We start from the raw sequence: 25,559 nt of genomic DNA, 5'->3' as shown, positions 1-25,559 counted from the left end.
CCCCGTGAGAAGAAATGCTGCTGCTGCAGGGGAAGGAAAAGGGAAAGGGAAGGAGGTTGTGGCCCATTTAAGAGATACTGATGCTGAACGGGGAGCTAAGGGGCGTGGACCCCTTTAACAGATGTTACAGCATGGGGGGGATGAGGGCTGCAGTCCTCTTCAGAGCTCCTGCTGCACGGAGGTTTTAAGGGATGCGGCCTCTTTAAGAGATGGTACTGCTGCATGGGGGGAGGTAAGGCATGCGGCCCCTTTAATTGCAGCCATCGCGGCCCCTATCACTCGCAGGCCGCGTGCCGAGCGCCTTGGGCGCCTCCCCATTGGCCGATTATCTACGTGATGTCACACTGTCTTTCCTACCGCAGCTTGTGCGTCCGCTGGTGAAAAGAATCCGCCCGCTCCGCCTCCCCGCGTGATACAGGGGCGGGCAGCGGAGGGATCCATAGGGCGGCCGAATTCACCTTGAGGAGCGGCGGGCCGGGGCGGGGTCGCAGAGAAGCTGAAGCTTTCGGGGAGAGCGGACGTGGTGAGGAACAGCAGGTAGCCGGGGGCGGGAGGCCAGCGCGGTACCGCCACCCTCCAGGGCGGAGCGGGTCCTTCCCAGGGAGCCTCCGTCCCGCCGGCCCTGTCCGGAGGCGGGGTGCCGGCTGGTGGGCGGCGCGGCCCCTCTACCGAGGCCGACGGGGCTGCGCTGTTGGTGGGTCGGGGATGCTCTGGGGTGGGGGCGCGGAAGCTCACCCCTCCCCCGCGGAGCGCGCAGCCAGCGCGGCCTCGCGCAGAGCGAGTCTGTGGCGCGCGGGGGCACGTGCGTGGTCCGAGCTCCAGCTGCCCCCTCGGGAGCGCGTGGGGTGCGGCTGGAGCTTCACAGTGCCCGCTGCAGCCCCGTAGCGCCGGCCTGTTGTTACAGACGGGGAACTTTGGGGGGGGGCGCTGCAGCTCCGTAGCGCCGGCCTGTTGTTACAGACGGGGAACTTTGGGGGGGGTGGGGGCGCTGCAGCCCCGTAGCGCCGGCCTGTTGTTACAGACGGGGAACTTTGCGGGGGGTGGGGGCGCTGCAGCCCCGTAGCGCCGGCCTGTTACAGACGGGGGGGCTCCCAGACCCAGATGAGACCATCCACCACACTAACTTAACAAAGAACTGTGTCCTGAGGCGGGACAAGCACAACTTCAGTTGTCAGATTCTTGCTTGTACTAATTCTGTAAAATATGACCTATAGAAAAATGCAGTATTACTTTTAAAGGCTCTGGTGAAACTCAGTCCTTTTAACCTTCACTGCTTCAGTGTTGCAGGGGAGTCCACACCGGGGTGACAGTAGAGGAGGAAAGACAGACTAACATTTGGTGGAAAGTGAGGCAATTAAGTACCTTTCAAACGGTTTTAACTCAAAGTTTAGACCTTGTTCTTTCTCTGTCCCCTCATCCTGTGTTTGAGATGTCCTCATCCTACAGTGAGCTGTTAAACTAGGTTAGCGCTCCTTAAGTTGGCCTTTGAATGGATCTTGTAGCATTGGTTAGCCTTCTGAGACAGGGATCATGTTGCATTGCATACCAAGCGTGGTCAAATGTGATCTGATTGCCAATAGAAAGGGCTCTTTCAGCTACTGCAGTCCTGTAATGATCTGCATTTTGGAACTGATGCCATTTTGTGTGGTTGCAAGGGAGGATCTCTATAAAACATACTGCTATTAAGTTTAAACTGTGAGGCCAGTGTAAGAGGGTGATTGAATTCATCATTAGAGATGCTAGATCAGTAGTTCTCAAACTTTTGTACTGGTGACCCCTTTCACATAGCAAGCCTCTGAGTGTAATTTTTTTTCCCCCTCATAAATTTAAAAACACTTTAATATATTAACACCATTATAAATTCTGGAGGCAAAGTGGGGTTTGGGGTGGAGGCTGACAGCTTGTGACCACCCCACCCCTCCATGTAATAACCTTGTGACCTCCTGAGAGGTCCTGACCCCCAGTTTGAGAACCCCTGTGCTAGATTTTATCCCAACTTTCCCTTGCACAGGCAGGACTGAAACACAAATGCCCCATGATGGTATCCTGAGACTGTATGTGTGAAACAAAACTGGTCCTCCCCCCTCTTATGCATACTGTTGTAAACATGGGAAAGATTAAACCTCCCTACCCCAATGGGTTTATTGGCCCAAACTAACTGATAAGAAACTACTTTGTAGGCAAACTTGATGGGTCAGGTTGCTGCAGCACCACGCAGGGAGACCTGGGTGTCTGCTGGGATTGTTCAATGGTGTGAAGGGGGTAGGAGTGCAGGTATCACTGCTGTCACAACCCCTTGTGGCTGGCCGTGACACTGTAGCTTCAGAGGTGGTGATCTAATGCGCTACAGCATAGTGCTGCAGTATTACAGCTGATGCACAATGCAGGAAAAGAAATATGGAAGAGGAGTTGTAACCCTGGTCAAATAACCGTTCCTAAATGATTGCCCTGGATTGAACCTCCACTTTTCATTTTAATATCTGTTTTGGTAAGTATCCTCAAAAGAGGGAATTAAATAACTCCAGCTAATGGTATTCTTTAAACAGGATTCCAGTTTTGGCAAAATTTGAAACTATTACCCTATTGATGGATGATGAACTTTGTAGTTATCTTGCCTCTAAGGTAGAATTAGCTAGAATACTGTACTATGCCCTACCTTATTCTGTACTTCCTGCTTTGTTTCAGATTAATACCAAACACCTCTGGAAAACAATTCTTGGCTTGGTTCAGATACATGTGTTTTCATATATTACCATTAGAGCCATGTCCTCAGATAGAAATGTGTGTACTTTTATCTGAAGATAGCTAGCAATAACTACACTTCTTAATTACCCTTGCATTTAAGGGGAGATGAAGAGTAATCAAACTGGGTTGATATGGCACTGAAGTAACTCTGAGCTACTAAAAGGGGGAAGTGATTAAGCAAATTACACTTATTTCTGGCTGCAGCTACATGCTGTAAAATTTGCAGAAAGAAGCTTGGATTCAGAGTTGCAAGGTATTTCAGTTTAGTGTTTCCTGGGGTGCAGGGGGTCAATCAGACTGTGGGAGTAAGGGTTGAATCAAATGGAAAAGGGAGTATTTGCCACCTCCCACACCAAGAGAGCTGGCAGTATCTTAAATGATGCTAACTTAGATCAGTATATGGCTCAAACTTGTTAGTGATTTAGTCATCTCTTCATTGCACAGGCAAGCGAAGGCCCCTTTTGAATGTGTCCTGTATTTTTCCTGTACTACATCTGTGTAAACATGTCCAATTTATTTTGATAGTCATCTGTACTTCACTAAGGACTGTATTTAAAAAAAAACAACAAAAAACCCCCTTTGAAACATGTTTGAACTGATCTTTTTAGAGTCAGATTTGCATGAATGGTCCTTTTGTTACAAAGCATTGGAAACTTCATTGCTGTCATCTCAGATTAATAAAAATAGAGCAGACTTTTTAAATGGTCATGGCTCTGGCATCCCAGCTACTTTGGGATAGAGCATCGCATAACAGAAAACGCTGCTTATGTTTGTATTACTTAACAGATTCAAATCGCTGTACAACCCTCTAATGTTTGCGCAATCACTGAAACCTAGTAGAACAATTATAACTTCATCCAGCTTCAAGAATCTTAGACTTGTATCTGGTTATCTACAGCCATACATCAAGGGAAACTGAAGTGCAGTTCGCCTCTTGAAATCAAGAGCTTTTATAAACAGACCTGGCCTCTCTCCGCATTTCTTCCTGTAGCTCTAACCCTTCCCCCCCAAAATAGTGTTTGGGCCATGCTAAAGAACTGAAAAGATACAGAAAGGTTCAAACATGGTTTGAGAACAGATTTGGGGGTGGGGCATAATGCATCTTGAGACTAACAGTTCTCACTCCCACTCTTCTGTTGTGGCTAGATAACTGCAACAAACTTAAGTTGTTCCAGCAGAAAAGTAAACATGCTGTGAAATCATAAGATACTTAAGGCTGTTTTATGTAAAAAAAAAAAAAAATCCTTCTGAATTTTCTAGAGATGAAATCTACAAATTCTGGTGAAAAGCTGGTGGTAAATAAGGCAGTCAATTTGATATTGCATTTGAGTGCAGCATTGAGGCAATCTGACATCTAAGAATGCATTTAGTCTATATCTGTGTGCCTCCACTCCTGGGTAAAACACTTAGAATTTGGATCACCTATTTAGTATATAAATAAGACTTGCTGCTGCCAGCAGGGTAGGAAAGAGGCCACTCTTGATTACATAAAATCCAAAGCTGAATCCATTTTGCTAAAGCTCTAGATGTGTGGTCAGGATAAATCATGTGGGTGTGTCCTCTTTCCTGTCCTCTGGCTTAGGAACAGGCTGCTGTCCAATTCCTAGGAGAGGCTATATAGTCCCACCTCCTGTGGAAAAGCAGCAGAGCTTAGCTGCAGTGTGTTGTGATGGATAGCACGTAGGAAAAAAGAGAACAGCAGTAGTGGCTAACAGCCACTATTCAATGATGTGTGCAGAAATCTAGGAGGGATTTCAGTTGTATGCTGTTCTGACTGCATCTATAAATCCAGCTAGGGTTCAGATCTTCACTCTACCAATAAATCTGCTTCTTTTCCTTGGAAAGACATCACTGGCCTTGTTTGCTGATAGCATAGAGGGGAGAACTCTTGGATTTTTTCTAAAATTCTGCTTACTTGTAGTTGCTGTGGTAGCACATGCAATACAGATAAGCAGTGCTGGCATGTTATGCCTGCACCAGGACTGCTAATTACTTTTGGATTGGTTGATGCTGATAGCGAGATCATATTATCTGACTCATTAATCAAACCTGTAGTGAGTTCGATTCTTCAGGGGGTGCAGACTGAACTAGATCATATGTTAATCTGACAGCTAATCCATTCTCATGCAGGAAAAGTACTGATGTCACAAACACAGCACCAGTGTGGCCCTCCCACCTATCCTTTCCAATCCCGTTAATTTGTGCTTTGAAAATCAGAGAAACACTAGCATCCCAAAGCTGCTGCCTGAATGTCTATCTCTGAAGATACAGGGTTAGAATCTGCAATTTGATGGTAGCTGAGAAAGGTGTTCTGAATCAGTTGGGTGAAGCAGAAATTGCTAGGTGGCCCTGAATAATCTGCAGTATCAGTCATGCTGGCTGGAGTGGTTCATGAGTGACTGCCAACCTCACAGCAGAATGTCAAAAAGTAGGACAGACACCCCAAACTGGTGGTATGTTCTATAATTAGATATCGCCCACCCAATAACACAATGATCCAGGCACTCACATTTAACAGTATTACTATAGTCGGACAACCCCATGGGCACTCTAGTCTGTCTTGCCACCCAGGCAAGCTGGGTAAATGGTCACTTACAGTTAAGATCACACAATATTCAGGTTTCTCCCAGTCACTTACACTCAGATCAATTTGTACCTTAGAGCTCATACCAAAGACAATCCTATTATTAACTAAGGATTTATTAACAAGGAAAAAGAAATAGGCTATGTCTATGCTACAGCACTTATAGCGGTGCAGCTGTAGCGCTTGTGGTAGAGAAGCGCTAAGCCAGTGGTCTGTCAGCTTAAAGCTACCACCTCTTGCAGAGGCCGGACATGTCGACAGGAGAAGCTCTCCTGTCGACATCGCGCTGTCTACACCAGCACTCAGTTCAGGATAACTTACGTCACTCAAGGGTGTAGATCAGTGGTTCTCAAACTTTTTTTTTTTTTCTATTGGTGACCCCTTTCACACAGCAAACCTGAGTGTTGCCTCCCCCCACTTCTAAATATAAAAGCATTTTTAACATATCACTGTTATGCTGTAGGCAAAGCAAGGTGTAGACATAGTTATTTACAGGTTAAAGCAGGCAACATATAAGCACAAATGAATTAGTCTTAGGTTCCTAAAGGTGACAGGTGTAGTAAGGGGGTGAGTAGTCTCTTGGTCTATCCAAGGCCGTGATCATGTGTCTTGATGTTTTGGTCTTTTGGCCTCGAGATGAAAACCTTGTCTGTGTCTTTGGAACCTTGAGGTAAAAAATATTATCTAAATTATATCTGTCCACTGAATGTCTGTTAGGGCTGACTCTGGGGAATCTTTTTGTTTCCTAGCTCCAGTCCTTTAGGAATCCAAACAGCAAAGAACCATTTCTTTTTGTGAACATCTTTATATGCCCTTCCCCCAGAGTTCAGCCTGATCTAGGGCTCCTGCACACAACTCCTTGATGGGTGAATGGGGCAATCAGCAACGCTTTTGTCCTACAGTGGCCCATTTAGTCTTGATAGTCCTTCTTGATGGGCAGAGGAACCACTCTTCCTCCTTGGGGTAACAAGTTCTCAGCCAGCATCTTTACAATTTACATACTACTTTGTAGCATGAGATACAGACATTACACATAAGATTAATGCTTGCAGCAATTTATAGGGTCTAAACATATCTTTACAAGTCGAATATCTGTCTTGAACAATATTAACGTACAGGTGACCTGGTCTGATTTCCAGGTATGAGTTTGTCAGTGCTCAGCTGATGCCTGCAGCCTCGGCAAGAGCTGGCACCAGGTTTACCAGTATCACAGAAAAGATTGCTCCATTTTGGTGGCCATCTTACATAGTTATATAATAGTACAGGGCTACCCTCTGCAAAAGCTCTAGGACAGTGGAACAGTATTTTCTGCTGATCAGAAAAGGAGTTGGCAGACCCTTCTTAAACATATAAACGCCAGAACTAGGTTTGTGTTGTAAAAGAACTCTAACTTGCTTTGGGATGGAGGTAAAATTGCTTAAAATCTAGGAGCCCCTTTCAATCAAACTTGATTGATAGCTTGTCGCTCTCTAAATATGGGTAGTAAACTCCCTGCTCCTGAGGGATTGGATTCCTAAACACACCACTAACTCATCTCAGTTCAAACATATACGTGCATCTTGCCAGAGACATATGGGGCTAGGCTCTATAATAAACTTGGGATTTACTAGTCATGTGTCCTAATGAAATCAATCTGATTTCTTCCTATCTTATAAGATCCTCATTGCCTTGAGCAAGCCATGCCCATCTGAATCTTGCAAAAATTTCTAAAATAATGTAAAATGCCAAAAATAGCACTCAAATCTTAACCTGCAGCAGAGTTCAGTGAATGTTTCATAGAAAAGCACTGTAATTTATAAGCAGAGAAGTGCAAAAACATAGGGCACAATATTTCAAAACTAAAGCCACTTTCAGGAAAACACACTGTTTCCATGTTCTTGATGGTGCTTTTCTTTCCACCTCCAACTTCCCAGCCCAGAAAAGCCTGTGATTTCTCTGACTTTTGAAAAGATTGTCCCTAATGGGATTCTGACTTCAAACGGAACTTTTTTTAAAAAAGCAGTAATCTTATCACAGTGAGTGTGAAATACAGAAATTTAAATTAGTTTGTAAATGACTGTTATGGGTTTTCCATGAGATGCATTTAACACCCCCCTCCTTTTTTTTTTTTTTTAAAAAGCTTGTGACTCATTAATAGCCTGAGAGCCAGTGGACTATCAGTTTCCATCTCAGTTGCTCATCCCTTGTACAGAGCCAGATGAGATGCTTCATATTGGTTCCAGAATTGTCTTGCATTCAGATAGTCAAAATATGCAGCATGCACTTATTGGTATCAGTGAGCATGGGGAGAACTTTTGCTGCTACAGTTCCTTCTCATTCATTTATGAGAGTATACATTATACTACTCCCTAATGCATTCAGCGATTTAGACTATACAAGGTGCTACATAATATAAAGGTTTTGCTTGAACTCTTCAGAGGCTTGCACCTGAAATCTAGCTTGTGATGACTGGCTATGGAATATTTGGGAGTGAACTAATATTAAACCAGCTGCATCTTAACTGCTCCCCTTCTGCAAATCAGTCTTTCTTCCTAGTAAGATACAAGTATTGCTCCCCCCCCCCCCCCAGAAGTTATTTCCTGTTTTAAAGTCAGGCTAACCAGTAGGGAATAATTAAACAAATCCATCAGAGGACCAAAAGTAGCCTGATCTGGAAATCTGACACTCTGTGGTCATGTGTGAAATTGCCTTTTCAGGGAACTTCTTATATATTAAAAACAAAGAGTGGGGAGGAAGTGGTTTGATATGAAGGAGCTAATGTTTCTCTTTCTGTACCACCTCCTCATGCTGCTGGGAAACATTAAGCTATGTATGCTGGAATAGCCATGTACCTTAATGTAACCTTACAATGTTTCTAATATAGGCAGACTTTCATGTGCCTTCATTTCTACCTCAGTGAGTCAGCACCTTCCCATGGGGCTGGATAAGAGAATACTTGCCAGGGTATACTGAGGTTTTCAGTAGCCTATGTCACTGCTGTAAGTCTCTGTATCATAATGAGGATGCAGTGAGTCAGAGCTGCCTTGCGAGAGGAACTGCACGTAGATGCAGAGAAATTGGAAGGCCTGACTGGCAGAGGTGGGTGAGGGAGGAGCTAAACTTCCTGAGTGAACCATCTTAAAACAGCATGTGCTCTCCTGTGATGTCAATGCTTAATATGTGGTGGAAGGATCATAGGGGATATTGCTTCTGCAAAGGGCTGTAGGTGTAGTCATAATGCTCACGTTTATCACAGTGCCATTCTAATGGTCAGGTAGTGTCTCCTTCAGACACCCTCAGCTTGATGGGGTTTTATGGCACTAGCCTTAATTTGTATGAGGGTGAAAGTTTGTACAGGTTCTCTGTGTGGTGCAGTATTTATTAAACTTAAGCCTGTTTAGCTGTTCTGACAGAGCTGGTTTTAAACTCCTACAGGATTAATCCATCATGTTGACTAGGCACTTGGGTATAGAAGAGGCTTCAGCTCAGAAATGAACCTGTTGAGTTATACATCAAGGTGCATATTATCTGTAACAAGACTTTGGCACAATAATAATGTTCGCTGTGGTATAACTACTAGAGTCTGTAGATACTTGAGGGCAGAGACAGGAAACTGGTTGAGGGAGTAAGGATGAGGGAGCAGCACAAACTATGGATGTAGTTTTCCTACAGTTGGTCCAAAATACAATAGTGGTCAGTCTTGCTGTTGCCTGAGTCCTCAAAACTGGTCACAACTGCAGGAAGTGTTCCTAGGCTTAACCCCCAAGTGTAAGCATTCCTAGAACTCTGCAGTACAGTGACACCACCTGTGCTCTTGCATAGTAGTGCACTTGAAGACTGGCCTATAGGGAGGGGTGTGAATTGTTGAGTGCTCTAACTGCCCCATGTAGACCCTGTTGGCATGAACTAAAAAGGTGCCAGTGTGTGTTGTCCTGTGGAATACATCAACATGCACTAGGTACTTTTTTGTTTACACCAGCAGGGTCTACGTGGGGCAGTTAGAGCCCTCTACAATTCAAACCTCTGTAGCCTGGAGTGCAGCATCATGTAGACAAGCCCTAAGGAAGTCCAGTGTTCTGAGATGATTGGGACGGGCAATGTTTGCGTATTATACAAGAGTCTGGCATATCTAACTGTGATGCCATATAAACGAGCCCTTAAACAATCTTTACTATCGTACTAAGCGAACTTGGTTCCTGTCCGATCAGTTAGGGGCTTCCCTTGGGCTAATATTACATTAATATGTCTGCGAATCCATAAAAATACCCCGTAAAATCACTACAAGGAGACAGAATAAACTGGCAATAGAAGACATTAATATTTCATTTCATAACCACCTCCCAGCAATTTGCCAGGCACTCTTCCTAACCTTTTGTTTCTACTATTAGGGCTCCACACCAATAATTTGATTCAATAACTAGCTGCACCAATCTGCACGGAGATTATCCAAGAAATGATGTAAAATGGAATGTATACCACTTAAATACTCACGCAGAATTGCTTACTGAGGCTTTTTTAATCTCAACCAACTCAATTTTCAGACAACTGTGTATGAGACCCAACTAGGTTTTAGATTTACCTGCCAGTCTAAAATAACTCTCTACCCTCTCTCCTAGGTAAAGAATCCCAGCAACCATGTCTAAGCACCATGATGCTTTCATCCAGACCCAGCAGCTACATGCTGCCATGGCAGACACTTTTCTGGAGCATATGTGCCGCCTGGACATTGATTCTGAGCCAATCACAGCACGAAACACCGGCATTATCTGCACTATTGGTATGTGACTCTTAACATGTTGGGAGAGGGGGGTAATTGCAGCTGTCTCCTAAAATAAAATTTAAGAACAGCCCAAAGACTTCAGTGCTCTCAAAGATCTGTAGAGTGAATCATGGAAAAATGCAAATATTTAACTCCTCTCTACAAAATGAGGAGCATGGGTGAACTCATGAGTATTGCAACCATATCCTTTTCTCAAGTTTGCATGAATCCTGGCTTCAGAAGTAAGAGAGCCTATCCACTATTACAAAATATAAAATTGGATTAGCCACTAATCACACCCTTCCTACCTTGGAGACTGAAGCAAAAATAAACTGTTGCTTTGTGCCCCCAATCTTCCTGCATGCTGCACAATGATAGTTAAAGTAACATGCATTACAAACTTGTCCCCAAAGTAAGAGATGGATAGGAGTAGCTTCTATTAATGGCAGAGAATTGTCTGTCTTTGTGTGCAGCTAGAGAATTGACTGCTAGGGGATTGAATTTGTGTTATAAAGTGAAATGCTCTTCCAGTTGAGGCTCTTTTAGCTATTGTAGCTGGTTTTCTTTGCAGCATCATTATTCCTTTTCCCCATTAAATCTAAACTGGCAGATTGAAAATGCAGTAGTAAAGATCTAGTGTAATGCTATGTGCAGCAGACTTTGGCTATGGGAGTAACATGCAGCCAGGGTTGAAGAATTATTTTAATACTTGGGAATTTGAATGTTACAAGGGCCCTTAGTTGGAGTGCAGTCAGTCTTTGCAGATGTCTCATCTATCTTAAGGTTTGTATATCTGAGCTAGTTTGAGGCCAGGCATGCAATTTCCAGAAGTCCAGCAAGCAAGGAGACGTTACTTCAGAGATATTCAAGTCCCTTTACAATGTCTACGGCTATGTGTGGCTCACCCTTTCCTACCTTGTGAAATAGCGCACAAACCTGGAACAGTTTCTGGTTTTGCTATCTTTGCCTTTAAAAGTCTGTAACAAACTTAATCAATTGGTAGTAAAACTGTGGTTCCTTCTAGGCCCAGCCTCCCGCTCAGTGGAAACGCTGAGAGAAATGATTAAATCCGGAATGAATGTTGCCCGTCTCAACTTCTCTCATGGAACTCATGAGGTAAGGGCAGAGAGTCTGAATAAACATTGTCCTGACTCCAGCAAAAGTGCTTTCATGGGGTGAGGTACTTGGTCCCCGGTGTGCTGCTTCAAGCTTCCAGCCTTTAGGCAGCGGGAAGATGTTTGTGATTAAGTTATGCATTCTTTCAAAAGACAAATTAAGATCCATATCCTGTATTTACAGGTTCCTTTATGACACTTGGTAAGGTGTCTTGCCATCAGTAATTTTAGAGGCATAATGTGCACAACAGGCCACGCTAAGCAAAGGAACAAAATTAGGGTGATTGCTGCCCACAAAAAAAATCTCATGCTTGAATCTTCTGTACCCAAACCTTCACCCTTAGAAGCTTGCAGGAGAGGTTTGCTCAGGCCTAACCTTAGTCTAACCTGAGCCCACCCAGACTGAGAGGGTTGAGTTGTTTTCAGACCCAAACTGACTCTTCCTCTGAGCCTGGGGCAGTGCTATTCTCTGTAGCATATCTGTTGGGTCTGCACAGCCTCGCTCCTGCTGGCCACCACCCACTGGTGTCTGCTGTAGAGAGAGAGGTGTGCTGCACTGAAACGCCTCAGCACACTCAATCCAGCACAGCAAGGTGGCAGTGGCTGACAGGAGCAGGGCATGCAGCTGCTGCTGCACCCACTCCACAGGCAGGAGACGGTAAGCAGAGATGATCTGAGCCATGCAAGTTGTTTTTCCTCACCTGAACCCGACACTCGTGGTTGGGTTCCATGGTGTTCAGGTCCCATTTCAGGCCTCAAGCTTGCAGTTCATTAGAGGCTGATTAACCTTGGTATTTGCCACTTATGACAGTTTACTACACATGAGCATACATTCCTAGTTAAACTACTACTAAATTGCTCTGATTCTTGCCCAGCTTCTGTCATAAAGCACCACTGTATTAAGAGGGGTGTGTTCTTACACCCCATTTTTTCTTGAGAGAAAGTGCTTTTAAGTATGCAGGAGGATGAGGTCCCCTGCTCTAAAGAATTTTCTGGCTAAATTGAATCAGCCTATTTGAGCTGCAATCTCTTGTAATAGGCATAAATGAAAGCTTCTGGGAAAGCAGCTCTGTGTATGTGTATGTATGTATGCTTCCTTACAATCCCTTAAGTGTGTTTAGCAAATGCTAGTCGGTAAGACCTTTTTCTAAGGATGTTCTGTTTGCTGCAGAGTCTGGATTTCAGTACTAAGCTAATAGGTCACTGCAACTACCTGACAGCTGGCATACAGGTGACCAGTTTCAAGATCCTTGAAGCATGGACTTTGCCTTTTGGTTGCCTCTGAAAGAAGTCTTTTAAAAAAAAATAATAAAAAAATGAAAACTAAATCATTTGACTCATGTTACTATGTATCCTTAAGTCCTTCAGACTACCACTTAAAATTAGGTTGGGTAGGAACAAAAACAAACATAGGAACAGCCATACTGGGTCAGACCAATGGGTCCATCTGGTCCAATATCCTGCCTTCCAACAGGAGCCAGAGCCAGATGCTTCAGAGGGAATGAACAGAACAGGCAATTGTTGGGTGATCATATCTTGTCGTCCACTCCCCATTTCTGGTAGTCAGAGGCCTTAGGGACACCCAGAGCATGGAGTTGCATCCCTTCCCATCTTGGCTAATAGCCAGTGATGGACCTATCTTCCAGGAATTGATCTAATTCTTTTTTTGAACCCAGCTATAGTTTTGGCCTTCACAACATCCCCTGGCAAAGAGTTCCACAGGCTTACTGCATTGTGTGAAGAAGTACTTACTCTTGCTTCTAATCCTGCTTCCTATTAATTTTATTAGGTGACCCATGGTTCTTGTGACGTGCAAAGGAGTAAACAACACTTCATTATCCACTTTCTCCACACCATTCATGATTTTATAGACCTCTATTGTATCCCCCTTAGTCATCTCTCTTCCAAGCTGAAAAGTCCTAGTCTTTTTACTCTCTCCTCATGTGGAAGCTGTTCCATATCCCTACTTTGTGTTGCCCTTCTCTGTACCTCTTCCAATTCTAATTTCCCTTTTTGAGATGGGATGACAAGAACTGCATACAGTATTCAAAGTGTGGATGTACCATGGATTTATGTAGTGTTATCATATTTTCTGTCTGTCCCTTTCCTAATAGTTCCTTACATTCTCTTGGCTTTTTTGACTGGTTATTTCTGATAACCTGACTACTTCTGAGTCAGTATAGGGGTCTGCTGGAGTAGAATAAAATTCCATTTCTGCCTCAGCCACCGGTTTGCTGTTAACATGTGAATTGTATTCAGCGAACACTGATTTACTACTACAGAAATAAGCAGAGTGCTATTAAAGTGATGCATTTTGTTGTAGGCCGTGCAGGTTGCTGACTAGTGCAATTCCCTGTCTCAGAAGCAAACTCTTAGCTACGTTAAATAAGTCCTGGGTCTGTGTTTGGCTCACTGGTTTGCAGCGTTATGTTACCTGACCGTTATGGAGATCGTGCTCTGGCATTTGAAAGCACTGTTAAATTTATATGAGGAATAAGATCATAAGAAATGCAAACCATTTGTTGTGGCAGGCAAGCCCCCTCAGAGTTTATATAAATAGACTAGATTCCTCTTTGTGACTTGAGATGTGGAAGTGATCCCATTCCCAAATATGGCTTCCTTGCAGTGATGCCCAAGGCCTCCATGTTGACTGTCCTTTAGCCTTCAAAATGTCAGGGGCTGTAGTTTCTATAGGACACAAAGTAAGCACCTGAAGCTGTGTAACAACTTGGCTTCTTGCCCTCCCCTAAACTTTAAAGGGCACAGGGCATTAAAGTGAACCAGACACTGCAGAAACCACAAACATGCTGACCTTTAAAGTGATGGAAAACTGAAAAATCTAAGCATTGGAGTCAGTGGCTGGGCTTCTGACAGTGGCCAGAGCCAGAAGCTGCTCATGAGTTAATTTCTCCTTTCATAATCTCAGCACTTTGAACAGTTATCTGTCCCTTGGGAAGGCTGTGCTCTTAACTTGGATGGATGTATAGGATAATGCAGAGATTCCAGTCTTATGTATAGCAAAGTTCAGGCCACAACAGGCTGTTCAACTGTAACTCCTCCCCACATGCATCCTTCAGCTCTTTCTGGGACATTTAATGGTGCCAAAATTGTCAGGAATATTCACTGGGTTTGTGCATCTCAGTGCCTGTGACCAACTTGATGCCTTATGTGTGATTTGAGTTACTCCCCAAAACTGAGGTTCACAAGGTTTACATACTCCTGAAAACTTGATTGTAATAAATGCTCTAAGGCAGGGCTCGGCAACCTTTCAGAAGTGGTTTGCCAAGTCTTCGTTTATTCACTTTAATTTAAGGTTTCGCGTACCAGTAATACATTTTAACATTTTTAGAAGGTCTCTTTCTATAAGTCTATAATATATAACTAAACTATTGTTGTACGTAAAGTAAATAAGGTTTTTTAAATGTTTTTAAGAAACTTCATTTAAAATTGAATTAAAATGCAGAGCCTCCTGGACCGGTGTCCAGGACCCGGGCAATGTGAGTGCCACTGGAAATCAGCTCACGTGCTGCCTTTGGCACGCTTGCCATAGGTTGCCTACCCCTGCTCTAAGGAGAATGCTGCCTTCCAAGTTTGCCTACATTCCTATATATAGTCTAAAAACTGATGCTACTTTCCTGGCACTTTTTTCGCTGCATATTCTGCAGACATGTTTCTATTTCAGTTCTTATTTCATCTGGAGGCCACTGATATTTGCCTGAATAATTAACCTTTTCCTCTCTCCATGCTTGTCTACCATATCTATTTTCAGGATGAAATGTCACACCCTTTCCAACTTGCATTGCTTTTCCTATCCCATTGTTTGTGCAAGAGGAACAGAAGCTGTCAAAAAGTGCAGGAAACTAACCATGCTGGTGGCTGTAACAAAAACGAATAGACCAAAAACCAAATCCCAGTTATACCAAACCATAGACTGCGAAGTATGATGGGTAAAAGGTTGAAAGCCAAATTGGATATTGGATAGACTTCCTCCAGCAGCTTCCAATAAAAGCCTCTGATGGAGTGTGAAACTTCATGTAAATTTGGTAGAAACATCACTGTAACAGTGATCAAATGCGCTGGCTTCTGCCAGCTCAGGTTGTCCACCGTTTAATTAACAAACTCCTTTCCCTCTAGTTCTTAAGGTTCAAGTCAAACTAAAACAAAGCAATATAGGGTCTCCCTGGGGGGGGTGGGGAGGTTTGCATGTGTTAAGATTATAAAAATTCCTAATTTGTTCCAAAAGTCTACAGTGAGGTCAGGCAGATCCATGACTTTGTGTTTGGACTAAATTACTATAAAACATCTCATCTTGGGTATACCACCAAGATGAGGCATGTGCTGTGCTAGTCCTGACTTTCATTTCTTGATGATGAAACGAAATCTGTCTTCTACCCATGGAACCATTTATTTTGATGTATATACATGAATGGCATGGGACACCAGAGTGCATATCTAGTGTGAGCAATAATCCCCTGCCCCGTTTAGTAGTAGACTTCTGTTCCCATCCGTAAGGGAGTTTTCAGTTCTCTGTTTAAGGACTTTGTAGCTTCATATAAAATGCCGCCTTCCACCTGCCTTCAGCTCAGTGTTTCTATAAACTTTGAGAATTCATGAACACATATGAGGCTTATGAGATCCTGAGGTTATAAAACCTGGAAAGATGCTGAACTGCCTGTACATAAGACTTGCTACAAACTAGAACTAATGAGCAAAAGCATTTTAATCGGTCCCTTGCTGCTACATGTATTTTATGTGCAAAGGAGACCACTAGACTCCTTGTTACATCTATCAATTTGTTTCTAGTCCAAGCTTAATCTTTCTGAGCACCCTCTCTCTTCCAGCTGTAACCTGTCTTCAACAGCTATCTGTCAGGATTTACATAACCTTGATCATGAAAAGCTTTCTTTACCCAATGTTGCTGTTTGATCAGGCTGAGCAAACAGTTCTTTATACTGATCATCTGTGAAGTGAAAGTCACTTGAGATAGCAAGGAACCTCTCTCAGAACCCAGTTAACTCCTTCAGACCAGGTAGGTAGCAATACAACAGTGAGTGGGGTAAAGAGTTGTATAGAAATTTCCCACATCCTCCTCAAGATGTTCTATCTAACTTTATGCTATCCTAAACTGTCTCTTCAGACCTTGCCATTTTTGTTCTGGAGCACTGCTGAAATTGTCAAGAGAAAGCTGGAGGTTCTTACATGTGGGTAGGCAGCAGCCAGATCTTTTGACCTCTGGCTGGTGTGGAATGCAGTCTGGGGTTGTGGCACTCAGAAGGCAGTTTGGGCTTTTGGTTCCAGAGAGGGTTTTCTTTCCCAGTGCTGTGAGAAGGGGAGTACTAGAATTCACCCTGGCAATTCTTGGCAGCTGAGCAGTCCGCTGCATCCAAAGGTAAAGCATACTGGCTAAAAACTTCTGTTTGAAACGATTAATAACAAAATAATATTGATGCTTTAAATCATCCTTGGGCTTCCATGTTAGTACCCATTGAGAGAAAATAAATTACTTGCACTTGCCTGCCATTGATTTTTGGCTGTCTTTGCGCACTTGACAGAACTGAATTTACTTAGGCTGGTCTAAACAGCTTTTTGTATGATTATAGCGATATTTAGGGCTGTGACATTACCAATATATTTATACTAGTACAATCCTAGTGTGGACTGTTACCCCCACCACACACAACAAGGTGCCTCCTACCAGATAGCTTATTCCTGACTGGAAGAGGAATACTGGTATAAGTGCACAACATAACTGTACCCACCCTAAGGGAGTTGTACCACTTCAACTGTACTGATAACTAACTCTTGTAAGACCTTGTCCATACACATGGCCTTCGTAACAATGAGTAATCTTAATTAACTGCAAGCTTAGATTCTGCACTGTATTCCACTCTGAGGGAATAGCTGAGCATGGGGAAAGGGGCCAGCAGCCTTTGACTGTAAGCGCATAGTGTCCAGGACAGCGAATGAAAAGAAGTGGGCTGAAAACTTTTATTTTCCTTCCTCTCCCCTCCCTCCCTGCCAGTACCATGAAGGAACAATCAGGAATGTGCGAGAAGCTACAGAGAGCTTTGCTTCTGATCCCATCACCTACAGACCTGTGGCTGTAGCACTGGATACCAAGGGACCTGAAATCCGAACTGGACTTATCAAGGGAGTAAGTTTTTTGTTCTATATCGGGTTGGCCAACCTGATCCTGAGAAGGAGCCAGAATTTACCAATGTACATTGCCAAAGAGCCACAGTAATATATCAGCACCCCCCCCCATCAGCTCCCCTCCCAGCACCTTCCACCCACCAGCAGCCCCACCGATCAGTGCGGCCTCCTTCCTCCCCGCACCTGTAGCTCCACCCCCAGAGTTGTTGCCTATACAAGGAGCCACATATTAACTTCTGAAGAGCTGCATGTGGCTCCGGAGCCACAGGTTGGCCACCTCTGTTCTATACTATCAATGATTATGCAAGCTTTCATTCTACATTTAAAAAAATGCCTCTAAGGAACTAGATGGACTTGTGGCTGTAATACTAACTCTACTTCTGGACCAAGGGTTAGTGTTAAACCTCTGAATGAAAAAATGAAGCTGGACCATTTTCAGCTGCTTCAGGTTCAGGGGACTGAGTGTTACACGGTGTGGATGAATTGACTGTCCACTGTGCAAAACTGGAATGTGACCATAATGAACATGTTCCACCATAGCAAGCACATCACGTGCAGGAAAGTAACCTTGCCAGTCAGTGATTATTCTTTTCCATTGTTGGCTCTAGGTGTGTATATGGAATATGCTGTAGGTGTGGGAGACATACTTATAGCAGAGATTGCCACCACAAAGCTAGACGTCACAACAGCTGTCCTGGGGGAAGTGGATATTAGAGTCATAGAGTTTAAAACCAGAAGGGACCACCAGATCATCTAGTCTAACCTCCTGTATATCACAGGCCATCAACACTTGCACACTAATCCCAACACCCCACATGCCATTCTGTTACTCAAGTTTCCATTGTTGCACACAGAGTGGCACAGCAGAGGTGGAACTTAAGAAGGGAGCAACTCTCAAAGTGACCTTGGACAACGCCTTCATGGAGAAGTGCGATGAAAATGTACTGTGGCTGGACTACAAGAACCTCACCCATGTTGTGGATGTGGGCAGCAAAATCTATATAGACGATGGTCTCATTTCTCTGCAGGTTAAGGGGAAAGGTATGTAATGATCAAAGGATTCCAGTACCATGAACCCTGCACTAATGGTGATCTGCCCCTTCACATCTAACTATTAACTTGTGGTGATGTTTCACTTGCAATTACCATTCCATTAAGCTCAGCTAGCTTTGAAGATAGACAAACTTGGTACTTTCCTGGTGATTTGGCCACCCATTTTCACTTCCAGATTTGACCTAACACAATGGGGATGGACTTCTGACTTTGGTAGATGCAGTAAAACCACCTCCACTTCCTTCCCCTTAAAACCATGATTCCAGTAACTGAGTGATGACTTACACCATGTTTCACTAGGCTGTATTTGTTCTCCTAAACCAGGGGTGGGCAAACTATGACCTGCAGGCCGCATCCAGCCCCTCAAACCTTTTAATCACCCCCCCGGGAGCGGGGTCGGTGGCTTGCCCCTCTCCAGTGATCCAGCCGGGGAGCGGGTCCCGGGACTTGTCCTGCTCTGCCCGCCTGACGCTCCCACAAGTTCAGGTGGACCTGTGTGAGGGCATGCATGTTACTGTGGCTGCACAACCCAATTACCAAGCACGCCTCACACGCCATCAGAGCCTGGAACATGCAAGCCCATGGGCCTGCTACTTGTTCTCTTAGGTGACTCTGCTGTTTTAGTAGTGTTCATTTTCCATTGTTGAGGATAAAACAAAGAATAGTTGGCCAGGAAGTGCCAGCTGCATTGTTCACATTAATCAAAAAGGGTGTGGAAAGGAGGTACGTTTGGTTTAATTGTTATACTTTATTATATATTTATAATAGTAAGTAAGGTTTAATGTTCATTTCCACTAAAATGTATCTTTATTAAATAGTTTTATTTGAATATCTCTGAATTGTTAATTTCATGAGCATTCATGGCCTGCCATACAATTTCCACATCCAGATGTGGCCCTCAGGCCAAAAATTTGCCCACCCCTGTCCTAAACCTTTCATTGCTAGCTGCTCTGATAAAGCACAGGTCAAATTTTGGTCATAAACTATTTATTTGACAATTTCTGCCACTTACGGGGAAAGCTGGCTACCTCCAACTAGTTGAGTATCCCATGAACTTTGAGTATTAATATGCCATGGACTGTGCACAGACCAAGGCGCATTAACTGAGTTCTCAAAGTGATGCAGAAACCAATGGGTAGGGAACTTTGAGTGAAAAATCAAACAATTTTAAAAATCACTGGCTTCAGTATTAACAGACTGCTCTGGCAAAGAGTGAGAACTATACCCCCTGGCAAACTATTATCTGCTCCCTAAATAGTTTCATTGCAATCCTCAGATAGTGGCAGCGCAATATATCTGCATCAGTGGACAGAGTTTCTGATTCTTTTATAAAAGAATAACTAATTTTTCTGGCCTGAGGTATCTCCCTTCTGAAAGGGGAGTAATATAGGATTGGGATAAAGACTTTGTGTACTCAAAATCTATCTGCCCTCTTGCTACACCACGCCAATTCTTGTTTTGTAAAATTAGATCATATAGCTAATGTGGGACTAATCTTACTAGGAAGTGAAGTGCCAACAGTTCTGTTCTTTTTTTAGCTATCTGCTTTCATGGTAGAGGGCACTGAACTGTGGCTGGTGAGATGCGTCCTCCAGAGCTCTCCCTCTTTCAGTGGTACTTATTTGCAAGTGTTCTGGAACATGTGAACAGCCTGTCTAGAAACCATCAAATTGCATTTCTATAGTTCAGCAATCATACTCTCATGTTTATACTATCTTCCCTTTTCAGGAATGGGGGTGGAGGTGAATCTAGACTGACAGAATTTATTCCCAGGAGCAGGATTTAGCAGACCAATGCAAAATGCAGGTGCTCCCGATCAGCCTGTGCCTAAGGATTACCATAACATGATTGTCTATTGCAAAGGCACAAGACAATTAACTATGCTGTCTGTTGGGCAAAACAGCTCTGGCTGTGAAAGTGCCCAGTCACCTCCTCTTCTCCAGTAGTAAGAAGTGACCAGTACAGAATAATGGTGAAGTGATGGGGGAGCAAGCAAAAGACTATATGAATGTAAGATGCTGACTTAAACTCATCCAATTTAATTCAGGTGCGGACTACGTTCTCACTGAAGTTGAGAATGGTGGTTTGCTTGGTAGCAAGAAGGGTGTAAATCTGCCTGGTGCTGCAGTGGACCTTCCTGCAGTCTCCGAGAAGGACATTCAAGATCTGAAATTTGGTGTGGAGCAGGATGTGGACATGGTGTTTGCTTCCTTCATCCGCAAGGCAGCTGATGTCCATGCTGTCAGGCAAGTGCTGGGAGAAAAAGGGAAGAACATCAAGATCATCAGCAAGATTGAGAACCATGAGGGCGTGCGCAGGTGAGCTTTCCCAAGCATGGCTTGTACAGGTGACAGTAAAGATTCTCACAGATGTGGGGAGGGGGGAAAAGACACCCGCTGGGAGCACAAATTTCATTTTGCTGAACTGCAGCTTGTCCTTTCGGTTCTTATCCCACTTCTCCGCAGAAATGAGTTACTACTATATTACTGCCTTCATTGCAAAACAGGTTAGCAGTTATCGCTGTATATCTGTCAACATACTGTAACATACAAATGGGTACACTTTGGTTTTTTTGAGTCCTGGTCTTATATACTTAACCTCACCTTATCAGCTCAAACTTCAGTAATTTGCAGTGGATTGCCTAGTACTTAATGCTAATTAACAAGGTCTCTACTTTTTTTCCTGTACCAAAACTTAATCTCCAAATCTAGCAGTAGTGACCCGTGACACTGAAGTATTGACCATTTATTTCTCAAGTGACTCAACAGATATGTCTACACTGCACTCAAAAACAAAACAAAAAACCCACCTTCAGCAGCATGTCTCAGGCCCCAGATCAGCTAACTTTGTCTGTGAGACTAAAAATAGTAGTGTAGATGTACCCAGTGTCGCAATACTTGCTCCATGTTCAACTTGGAAAACTGGAATCTGATTAGCTACCAAAATGATAATCTCTTCTCTCGTCTTAAAAACATACACCTGGTATTGTAATTAGCCTTTCACATAACACAAGTAGGCTTTGAATGAGAATAGATTTTTATGGATGACTGTCAATTTCATCCTCTACACACTTTTATCAATTAAAATTTTCCAGTAGGAGAAGTAAGAAAAATGCTGCTTGATAACTTAGTCAAAATCCAGTGATCTAGACTTGTTACAAACAGACTAAAGAATGAATAGTAAAAACAGGTATAACTTATAAATTTTAAGGATAGTTGCTTTGTATATTTTGACTTGTTGACAACTTGTGTTTTAACATCTTGGAAAGCTTTTTGAATGCCACTATCTGTCATTAAATAACTGACCCCAATAATTTCACACAACTGTAGAAAATTTAAATTGATCTAAAGTTTAAAAATAAGCATCAGTACTGTCCATTTAAATTATATATTAAAAATAAGTGGAATAGCTTATGGGAACACAGTATTTGTAACTATTTTGCTCAGATGATTGTATAAAACTTTTCATTTAGTACAAGATCTGGTGGAGAGCATGACTTCCACTTTTCCCCCATAGTTCCTAAAATTGAAAGATGTCTTGCAGATGGAGGAAAGAGTAAAACAAGTTTTTATTTTTTGGCCATGAGGTTTGATGAGATTCTGGAGGCCAGTGATGGCATCATGGTGGCCCGTGGTGACTTGGGTATTGAGATCCCTGCTGAAAAAGTCTTCCTAGCCCAGAAGATGATGATTGGACGTTGCAACAGGGCTGGGAAGCCCGTTATCTGTGCTACTCAGGTACTTCAAATATCATTAGCTTTCTTAATCGCAGTCTTTATCATGTAACTTCTCTAGTAGTACTTGAGATTCGCTATGCCCATTACTCACTTAGTTAGTTACTGTTTCGAAATATCCCTATCAGACAAAGCCGGTGCAAGGATGTTTCATGCCCTAGGCGAAACTTCCACCTTGCGCCCTCCCCTGTCCCCTCGCCCTGAGGTTCCCCCTCCCCCCCGGTGGCAGCTCCCCACCTTCTGCCCTGAGGCACTTCCCCCACCCCAGCTCACCCCTGCTCCGCCTCCTCCTCCTCGAGCACACCGTGGCTGCTTCACTTCTCCTGCAAGCCTGGGAGGCGGGAGAAGTGAAGCAGCCACGGCGTGCTTGGGGAGGAGGTGGAGCAGGGGTGAGCTGGGGCGAGGAGTTCCCCTGCGTGCCGCTTCCCCGACCTCCCACTTGCTGCAGGCGGCCCTCCCCGCGCTCCCCTGCCCCAGCTTCCTCTGTCTAAATGCCGACGGCGACCAGGGCAGCTGAAGATCCGGCCGCTGCGGTCGCTTCCGAAGAAAATGCTGCCTCCCAAATCCTAATGCCATGGTCGCCTAAATGGTTGCACCGGCCCTGCTATCAGAGCATGAAGCTAACACAGAGTGGAGCTGCAGAGTACAGTGGCCCAGCAGCTTTTCTGTCTTCATGAACAAGACACAAGCAAACTGAGATTTCTATACTTACATCTCCCATGTTAGTCAGTAAACACTTCGTACCTCTGTTCAGCCAAATAGAGTAATTTGGGTGTGGGAAGAGATGCCTTCCAAACATTCTTGTGATTGAACCTCTTGCATGGGTTGGAATATATAAAAGGTTAAGCCCTAAAATATGGGGCCTAGAAACATTTAATCCAAGTGAAGAAACCTTTTATGGATTTGCCAATATCCCCTCACTTTTCTTTCCTCTTGTGTTCACTGGTCTGTCTCTCCATTTAATGGAGGCAGAAGATTAAGTTTCCGATACGGAAGTTAAATTGCATTTTTATAAGGGTAGCAGGCATTAGTGATTAATAGTGGATTAACTTTTTCTGTGTAAAGGAGTCCATTCTTCATTTCCTTTCTGTTGTGCAGGGTTTTATGTAAACTATTCTGCAGAGTATGTTCAGATTGTGTTTTAGCAAGTAACTCTGCTCCATTCTCTGGGCTTTGTGTCTTGTGTGGGGAAAATCTCCAAAGCTCTGCAGCAGCACTACAGCCTCAGTTGGGAATAGAGGAGACGCACAAATAAAATTTCTAAGTTTCCACTAATGGCAACTGAGATTCTCCTCTTCTTCCCCGACACTTCTCCTTTTGTGCTTCACGCTTGGAGAGTGAGCTTTAAAATGAGTTGGTAGTGAATTGGTAGATTACTCTTTACTCCTGGGGGAATTCTGCACTTAAAAATTCTGTGCACAATGCTTTCAAATTCTGCATATCATTTGTCAAAATAACACAATATAATCACACCAGTTTCAATTATTTTTGGTCACTTATTTCAAAATACCTGTCGGCAAGTAGGTCTGTAACAATGCAGACAACGAAAGATTCAGGAAATGTTTTTTGACGTTCCTTATTAGGCATATTAATACAGAACTCGTGAGTGAGTAATTTAAACTACAATATCATATTTCCTGCACCCCTCAGAAGCAGTGCAAAGTTAGTGGGAGTCAGAGCTAATGGAGGAGCTGAGGGAGAGAAGTAATTGCTGGGATGGAGCCTGGGTGTGAACTTGGAGGGTTGTTGAGTATGGGTGGGAAAAGTATGGAACAGATTCTTTGGGGGAGGAGGCGGGGAGGGATTGTTAGGGAGCTTCCCCCATGCAGACCCTAGCTGACCCCTAGCCTTTCCCATTCAGTCAGGCACATCTGCCCGTCCCCATGTGTCCTTGCATCCCTTGTCCACATGTCTCCCCCTTCTCCGTGTGGCCCTGTGCCCCCACTCAGCCACCCCGTCACCATGTGGCCCTGTGCCCCCCACTCTCATTCAGCCCCTGCCCAAGTCTGTCCTCCCCCACTAGCCCTTATGAGCCCTTGTTTGACTCCCCAGCAGCCCCATGCTGTCTGTGTCCCCTTAGTCCCTGTCTCCTGACCTGGCCCAACAGGCACTGTGAAGATGGTAGGCTTTCTCTTCTCTTGTTGGCTGGGAGCTGCTGCTACTCCCCATCTGGTGGGGAAAAGGCAGAGCAGCAGCAACTTTCCAGCTGAAGTTTTTTTCTGTGCAAAAAACTAAATTAAAAATATGCACGACTCATTAATTATGCCTGTGCGCAGTGGTGCAGAATTCCCACATGAGTAACTCTTGCAGGAGTTTTATAAGCAGCCCTCTGGTACTAGAAGGATCATCTTCCTGGTATCTCTGTAGCTGGTGTTTCAAGACTAGCCTGGTTTCCATTAGTAGGATATTTAAAGGACCATATGGCTGTGGACACTAGCCAGTTGGGCCTCTTGGTGTTTACTATGCACGCCGACTCCTGGCACTGTCCAACTGAGACCTCCTCACTGGAAAAGTCCCTAGGTTTAAGTCACAGGTGGAGCAGTAAGTGGGGGAGACTGGGGGAAAGACCAAGGCAAAACTATATTGTGGGGACTGAAAGGTGGGAAAAGATGGTGCAGAAGGGATGAAGGAGAACATAAGTTTTTTTTAAAGCTACCCTTAACTTTCCGCCTGCAGCCTCACTGGCAAAGTGCTAAAATGCTATTTTAGCTGCAGTTTATGGGCACTTCAGCCTCAACTTGCTTTCTAAACTAGTGTCTGTTAATTCTGCTTCACATACTCCTCTTCATAAAGAGTCAAAAACTGCTGAGAGGGCAGCTAAGCTTTTTATGGGGGGAGGGAGGGGAGCACTGTCTGAATAGTCAGCAAACCTTAGAAGTTTAAACTACCCAGTTCAAAATAGAAAAGGTGTTTTACAGCCTTTCCACCACTAATTTACTAAATGACTGCTAAAGGAAGGATGTTTGTATAAACCTGAACAGTCTCACTTTTTAAAGGGAAGTTTGCAACTAATGAGCCAAACTGTAGTAGCAACAAGCCACAACAGTGTGCATTAGTTGACTATTGATGTATGTGTTTCTCTAATATGTACCTGGTTGTGGATTATATTATATGAACCTAAACCTCCCACATCCACATATTCAGCTCTTACCTTGCTGCTGATCAACTGGTGGTTGAATATTAATGGTATGCAGCGGTCTTAAGTAAATGCCAATTGTAGCATCAATTAATTTTTATAATTCTGTAGCAGGTTCCTTGATATCTGCTGTAATGCTGTTTTTGAGAGTTCCGTCATAAGGTTTTAACAGTATTCAAACTTCATACTTCAGTATGTCATCAGCTCTGTTACTATGCATGGCACTCTTGTTCTGGTGGCCAGACAAGCATACTTGCTACAAATAGTCTAATCAGACTTACTGATACCTAACTTTATGCTGT

General features: G+C 43.8%; 1 protein-coding gene across 3 annotated transcripts in view; it reads left to right on the top strand.

The window, feature by feature from the left end:
- The first annotated feature begins 375 nt into the window (after window positions 1-375).
- The window catches only part of PKM (pyruvate kinase M1/2), a 38,845-nt gene continuing 13,661 nt past the window's right edge, over window positions 376-25,559 (top strand). Inside the window, exons 1-7 of one of the 3 annotated variants that reach the window (XM_044979346.1) lie at window positions 376-523; window positions 9,925-10,085; window positions 11,092-11,183; window positions 17,205-17,336; window positions 18,190-18,376; window positions 20,436-20,706; window positions 21,975-22,125. In XM_044979346.1, coding sequence (XP_044835281.1) covers window positions 9,944-10,085; window positions 11,092-11,183; window positions 17,205-17,336; window positions 18,190-18,376; window positions 20,436-20,706; window positions 21,975-22,125 — 975 coding nt within the window. In that variant the 5' untranslated portion in view covers window positions 376-523; window positions 9,925-9,943. Of the gene's footprint in view, window positions 538-9,924; window positions 10,086-11,091; window positions 11,184-17,204; window positions 17,337-18,189; window positions 18,377-20,435; window positions 20,707-21,974; window positions 22,126-25,559 lie in introns of all 3 variants that reach the window. The other 2 variants (XM_044979345.1, XM_044979344.1) reach the window with 2 other exon arrangements.

The sequence above is a fragment of the Mauremys mutica genome, chromosome 11, assembly GCF_020497125.1.
Source record: "Mauremys mutica isolate MM-2020 ecotype Southern chromosome 11, ASM2049712v1, whole genome shotgun sequence".
Taxonomy (NCBI): domain Eukaryota; kingdom Metazoa; phylum Chordata; order Testudines; family Geoemydidae; genus Mauremys; species Mauremys mutica.
The sequence above is the reverse complement of the archived record's forward strand: the minus strand, read 5'-3'. Positions and strand labels throughout refer to the sequence as shown.